The 7,274-nt window shown below is 52.6% G+C and overlaps 1 protein-coding gene across 1 annotated transcript; it reads left to right on the forward strand.

Annotated features, from left to right (window-relative positions):
* Positions 1-1,151: 1,151 nt before the first annotated feature.
* Positions 1,152-2,725, forward strand: GNG3 (G protein subunit gamma 3; the record flags this gene model as incomplete). The annotated part of the gene is made up of 2 exons (XM_080704177.1): positions 1,152-1,250; positions 2,597-2,725. The coding sequence occupies 2 exons, from the start codon at positions 1,152-1,154 to the stop codon at positions 2,723-2,725; spliced, it is 228 nt and encodes a 75-aa protein (XP_080560303.1).
* Positions 2,726-7,274: the final 4,549 nt, after the last annotated feature.

A 7,274-nucleotide genomic window follows, 5' to 3' on the forward strand; every position in this document is an offset into this window, starting at 1 on the left:
CGCTCCTTTGACCAGGTCTTTACAGGCCGCCTTTCTCCCAACCTCTCCTCTTCGGTCTGCCATTTCTTTAGACATCTTGCTGACGATGCTCTCCCTGGATCGCCCACTCTAGTCACTTGTGGCTAGATCGTGGTGATCTAGAAGCTGGTCACCTGTGGCGCATCACATCTTTCTTACGGGGAGATGGAGGGTCCCAGGGAGAGGGGGGAAGATCCAGGTGCGAAGTGCGGTGTCAGGGTGGAGAGGCAGGGAGGAGGGGGGGCCGCTGCCCAGCTGATGTCAGACTTTCAAATGAGCAGGGTCCCCCGCAGCCAGTGCGGACTCCACTGCAGGGGCTGTCACAGGCCCAGACCACCCCATTTACGGGGGGAGTCGGCTTCGTCTTCACTTCTGCGGGCAGGGCTCTAGCCCAGGCTCAGGATGCCTGCAATGGGGGAGGGGCAGCCAGTGAGACAGTGACAGTGGGGGTGTGCGCAGGGGATGCAGGCGCAGCCAGGCTCCCCCACTGGCCAGGCAGTTGGTATGCTCCAGGATCTGAGCGGCTCCTTCCAGCATCCTTCATCCTTCAGGTACCAGGCGTCTGGGCAGAAGCTGAGACCACCCACCCCTCCGCGGATCTCAGGCCTGACCCTCCTCAGTGGCGTTTTCTGTATTAGCTGCTTTTTCATCGGCTACTTTCAGCTGTAACTCCCTGCAGGGTGGGGCACCCCCCATCTGAGCCCCCCACTGACCCTGCACTCCAGGGGTGAGGCTGCTGCTGTTGCGGACTGTGGGTCACTTCAGGTGAGTCGGGGGTAGCCTGGTTTTCTCCCAGTGGGGCCCAAGGGGCAGGTGGGGTGTTGTGCCCTCCCATCAGGGTGGGGCTCATTCTGGTTGAGGCTTTCAGAGCTGGGGACACACGCGGCTTGAAGGGCTGAAAAGCCTTATTTGCATACTGTTTGATGACGGGGGGGGGGGGGGGGGGGGGGCAGACCACCATTCCACCTCTCCCCCCCCCCCTCCACCAAGGAAGACTGGGATGGGACAGGCCTCTGGAGGAGGGTGAGGATTAGGGAACCAAATATTGAGGGCATGATCCAGCCTTGTCAAAGCTGGTGAGGAGTGGGCATGGAGGGGGTCTTCAACGCACTGAGTTGTCCCTCTCTTTCAGGATGAAAGGGGAGACGCCTGTGAACAGCACCATGACTATTGGGCAAGCCCGCAAGATGGTGGAACAGCTTAAGATTGAGGCCAGCCTGTGCCGGATAAAGGTAGGTGGGACCCAAGCTCCCATTAGTTGACCAGACCTGCCTGTGCTGTAGGCGCCCAAACCTCCAGGTGAGGGAGAAGACCATTTTAAGGAGCCCCAGAGAGAGCTAAAGATGCCCTATTTGAACGGGTGTGATGGCACATGCCTGGAATCCCAGTACTTGGGCGTCTGAGACAAGAAGATCACAGGTTCAAGGATAGCCTCAGCAAGTAGCAAGACTCTTATCAACCTAGCGAGACTGTTTCAAAATAAAAATAGGGAGCCGGGCGTGGTGGTGCATGCTTGTACTCCCAGTACTTGGGAGGCCGAGACGGGAGGATCTCAGGTTTGTGGCCAGCCTCAGCCCCTTGTGAGGCCCTCTGCAACTTGGTGAGTCTCTGTTTCAACAACAACAAAAAAATTAGAGCTGAGGGTGGAGCTCAGGGGTAGAATGCCCCTGGGTTCAATCTATAATACCACAAGAAAGAAAGAGAGAAAGAAAAAAAAGCCAGGTGTGGTGGCCCACGCTTGTAATCCCGGTACTTGAGAAGTTAAGACAGAAGGATCACAGGTTCACAGCCAGCCTCAACTCTTTAGTGAGGCCTTCTGCAACTTAGCGAGACCCTGTTTCAAAATAAAGAATAATAAAAATAAAAATAAAATAGGAGCTGGGTGTGGTGGAACATGCTTGTAATCCCAGTATTTGGGAGGCTGAGATAGTAGGATCACTGCGGCTGGCCTCAGCTACTACTTAGGGCCTTTGCAACTCAGTGAGACCTTGTTTCAAAATAAAGAATAAAAAAATAGGGGTGGGGTGTAGCTCGGAGGTAGAATGCCCCTGGGTTCCATCCCCAGTACCGAAAAAAAAAAAGAAAAAAAAAAAAAGAAAGAAAAAAAAATAGGGCTGGGAGTGTGCTTGGAGGTAGAATGCTCCTGGGTTCAGTCCCTAGTTCTGTGTGTGTGTGTGTGTGTGTGTGTAGGGGGTACAGGCTGGTGGTGTAATTCCAAGGTAGAATAACCATGGGTTCAAGCCCTACTACCTCCGCTACACAAAACAAAAACGCCTCTCTTGTACTGGGGATGGAACCCAGGCATACTTTACCCCCGAGATATGTCCCTAGCCCTTTTTATTTGACTATTTATTTACTGCGGTAATGGGGTACTGGTAACGTGCCACCGCGCCCTGCTGAGATAGGGTCTAAGTTGCGCCGGCTGGCCTAGAACTTGCCATCCTCCTGCCTCGGCCTCCCAAGCAGCCGGACTCCAGGCCGGAGCCAGCACGCTGGACCAGACACGCCATTTGGGGAGGGAGGCTGCAGTCCTCTTGCAGGGGATCTGGCTGACTCCCCCCTCCGGCCGTGTGTCCAGGTGTCCAAGGCCGCGGCAGACCTGATGACCTACTGCGATGCCCACGCCTGCGAGGACCCCCTCATCACCCCGGTGCCCACTTCGGAGAACCCCTTCCGCGAGAAGAAGTTCTTCTGCGCGCTCCTCTGAGCCCCGGCGCGCTCCCCTCCCCGCCCGGGCCCGCGGGGGCCTGAGCGCCGCCCCTCCCGGCGGCAGGGAGGGCCGCGGGCCTCACCTGGACCATTGCAGAATAAAGTATTCCGGAGCCTCCGAGCACGAGCACGCGGCCGCGTCCCGGGCGGAGGGCGGCGCACACCGGGGTCGGGCTGGTGGGGGCGCGGGTGGGGGGCGGACCTCGGCGTGCACGCGCGGGCCGGGGTCCGGGTCCGGGTCCGGGTCGGGGTCCCCGGCCCCGCGCCGCCCAAGATGGCGGCCCCCACCGCGCTCCGCCGTACGGGCCGCTCCTGAAATGGCGGCCCCCGGCGCCCCGCGCTCCCGATCCGATCCGGGCTCCGCCGTGCTCATCTGCTCTCAAAATGGCTGCTCCCGCCCTCGCCAAGCCGGCGGCTGCGTCCCGCGGGCCGAGCGCGGGGCCCCCGGCCCCCGAGACAAAGGATGGCGGGGCCTGGGCGCGGGCGTCCTGCAGGAAGGCTGGGATTCCGGGCGCGCCGAGTGGAGGCCCGTTCTGGAGCTGCCGTCCAAGTGGGCAGCCACACCCCCGGCACCCACCCTCTGCCGTGCCTCGCTCATGCCCTGGCCTGCCCCGGAGGTGGATAAACTCGAAATTTTCAGTTAGGGTCTCCTGACAGAACAGGTGCTTGATTTTCTTTCATTTTTCCTTCACACAGATTCGGCCACATCTGCCCCCCCCAAAAAAAAAAAGCAGTGTCCCCAGTTCCCAGGGTACCTGCCACAAGGTTCAGGAGTCCAGCATGCTGCTAGCCAGAGACCAAAGCTAAGATATGAAGTCCCAAGAATGCCTCCAACTCAAACATGGCAGAGGCTTATCCCAAATGTCTCCTAGCAGCCCTTTTCTCCCAAAGAACCTAAATTCCACTGGGACCAGGCCAAGACAGAGAAGGTAACAGTCCCAGTATATTTGTTCCTCGTGATCAAGATGTTCTGAAGGAACACATCCTTCCTGGGGGAGGCCTAGGCCCACTCATTTTTGTGCGTGGAAGTACTGGAGGCCGAGGGCAGGGGGGATTAGGATGACTTGCAGTAGCCAGACCCACATCACCCCCAGCTTCCCTGCAGACAGGAAAACAGCGAGAGGAATAAAGAAAACAAATGAATATAGTGTTCTACCAGCTTAAGTTGTGAAGACGAGAATTTAAGTGTGCTAAGGATATCCTGATGGGCTCCAGGGGTACTCAAATAACTTGGGACACTTTCACGAACTTGGCGCACTTTATTGTTGGTGGAATTTCGGGGCCCTAACAGGTCCTGGAGGTCACCTAACAAACATCTCATCCTGAAACTCAGAAAACAGGAAAACATGGCTGCCTTATGGAATGGGGACCAATCCCTTTTTTTGTTTGTATCACTGGGGACCAACCTCTCCCCTCCCTTTCTGCAGTACTGCGGATGGAACCCAGGGGCACTCTACCTCCAAGTTACATTTGCAGCCCATCTTTTTATTCTTTATTTTGAAACAGGGTCTCACTGAATTGTGAAGGGCCTCACTAAGTAGCTGAGGTTGTCCTGGAACCTCGATCCTCCTGTCAGTCTCACAAATGCTGGGATTACAAGCGTGCGCCACCAGGCTGGGCTCCAAACTCTCTTCTGTTCAGGAACCTGCTTAGTTCCCTCTATGCATGTTAGAACTCCGAGGAAGGCTGTCTGTCAATTCTTACATGTTGACAATGCCTGGCCTACAGCAGGCACCCAATACCTAATGAATAGATTGTACTATATATGTGCTTAAATGGCCAGCAGGGCATAGCAGAGACCAAGAGCACTATTCCTACTGCCTCACAGTGTTAGGCAAATTCCAGAGGAGTAAATAAAATTTTAACACTTGCTAAAATTTTTTTTCCCGACAGGACATAGTGGTGCACATGTGTAATCCTAGTATCTGGGAGGCTGAGACAGGAAGGACCACAGGTTTGTAGACAGCCTCGGCTACTTAGTGAGACCCTCTGCAACTTAGTGAGACCCTGTTTCAAAATAAATAATAAAAATGGGGCTGGATATAAAATTCAGAGGTAGAATGCCACGGGTTCCATCCCCAGTACCTCCCCCCCCCAAAAAAAAAACTATTCAGACTAGGTGTGGTGGCACAGGCACATAACCCCACCACTTGGGAGGCCAGCTTCAATAATTTAGCAAGATCTTACTTTGAGTAAAAAATTGCCAGGCATGGTGGTACACACCTGTAATCCCAGTACTTGAAACACGAGGATCACAGGGTTTGAGGACCTCAGCAGTATAGACCAGCCTAGCAGAGACTCAGCAACCTACTGAGTTCCTGTTTCAAAATAAAAGAGCTGGGGGAGCTGGGTGTGGTAGCGTGCGCCGCTTGCAATCCCTGCGCTTGGGAGGTAGAGACAGGAGGATATCGCAGGTTCTAAGCCAGCTGTGCTGGCTTAAGAGACCCTGTTTCCAAATAAAAATATAGGTAGAAGGGCTTCCAGGAACCCCAGTACCAAAAAAAAAAAAAAAAAAAAAAAAAAAACAACCAGAGCTGGGGGAGCTAGGCCTGATGCCGCAGTTATAATTCCAGTACTTAAGATGGAGACAGGAAGATTGTAGGGTCTTTTCTATCCTCAGCGATTTAGTGAGGCTCACACAACTTAGTGAGACCCTGACTCAAATAAGGATGGGGGTGTTCAGAGGAAGAACGCCTCTGGGTTCAATCCCCAGTACCCCACACACAAACATGGGGAGGGGTGGCTGGGGGCATGCCTCAGAGTATAATGTCCCTAGCTTCAATCTCCAGTGCCACAAAGAAGGCTGGGTTGTAGCCCAGAGGTCAATTCAATCCTCAGTACAAAGACATGCCTCTGGGTTAATCACCTGTACCACAAACACAACAAAAATACTATGCCGTAGCTCATGACTTGTCAAGCTTAATGGTGACATCCAAGCTCTTAGAAATCATGGTCAGTTCAGTGTCAGAAATGCACCGTGCTTTTTTTTTTTTTTTTTGGTGGTACTGGGGTTCCTGGAAGCCCTTCTACCTCCGGGCTACACTCCCAGACCTATTTTTACATTTTCATTTTTGGAAACAGGGTCTCCTAAGCCAGCGCACGCAGCTGGCTTCGAACCTGCGCGATCCTCCTGTCTCCGCCTCCCAAGCACGGGGATTACAAGCGTGTGCCACCACGCCCGGCAGCACCGTGCTTTTGTTAGCTTTCTCATTCTTCAAATTCACTAGAAAATAGCCCCAACAAACACCTTCTTAGTGAAAGGGCTTTTCTTCCTAGATGATAACCACTCATGAATAAACTTGTTTGCTGTTATAGATGGACCTTTGTGGTCTTAAGGATCGAACCCAGGCTACCTCTGAGTTACACCCCCACCCCTATTTTATTTTTATTTTGAACCAGGGTCTTGTTAGGTTGATATGAGTCTACTGTCCTCAAAGTTGCAATCTTCCCTCCTCAGCCTCCCAAGTACTAGAATTAGAGGTGTGAGCTACTGTGTTTGGTAGACCCTTATATTTAAACCTAGCACCCAATGGTTTATTCAAAGCCCAAATATAGAAGTCATGAGTAAATTTATTTTCTTCTACTCTACTGACTTAAGCTCTTAGCTAAACAAGCACCAAATAGATCCCCCACACCCCATAAGTGTAAGGCTGGCTCCCAAGTGACGGCATGGTAGGAAATGAAGACCAGCAGCGAGGAGAGCTGTCCTTGGTTGGACCAGTGCAACCTGAGAAACAGCACTGAAAGATAAATGGAGAAACGAACACCCCGATGACATGCTCCACCCCAGTCAGCGCAGCCACAGAAGATAGGGAGAATTCAATCCAAATGGTTATTTATTCTAAAACTGGAAGCTACTGTGCCTACATTTTTGCCAGAATGTTGTAATGAGAATAGGGGAGGGAGAAGTTACAGATGTAAACAATGACACGGTTACATTTCTTTTTAAATGGTAAAACCCTTTTTTACTGGCCACTTCCAAGAATGCTTTACAGGTTGTGCAAAAACATTTACAGACGCCATGTGGTGTTTTTCCTTGCAAGCTTTTCCATCTACAGCTACAACAGACATCTGATAACACACTAAACAAGTCTCCTAAGGAAACAAGGCCAGGGACCCCTGTGGCCACAACCCACACCCCTCAACATTATTGTTTCATAATGAACACAGACAGAAACGAAGCCCAGACATCCACTCTCGTTGCAAATGATCTCTTGGACTGACCAACAAGGACGTGGCTGTCTCACTCTCCACCCACCTAGAAAATGGCCGTTTTAAAAAGATGACTTTCTAGTGTCAAAAATCAACAGCATGTTCCCCACCCCCCCAAAACAACCCCCAAGCTGGTTAGGCTTTATCCCCCTGCCCCTAAGGGCCCCAACACTCACCACCTATCACAGACCATAAGAGGATGCTATTTGCTGGAGGTCTGAACACCTGGGGGGGGGCCAGCCTCTGCCTCAGGAAATTCCATTTTCTATTACAATCTTGCCCTAAGGGAATTTCTTTGGAGCTCCAATTTTTACTTCCTTGCCCTGACACTTTGT

Source organism: Muscardinus avellanarius (genome assembly GCF_963383645.1).
Source record: "Muscardinus avellanarius genome assembly, chromosome: 1".
NCBI lineage: Eukaryota > Metazoa > Chordata > Mammalia > Rodentia > Gliridae > Muscardinus > Muscardinus avellanarius.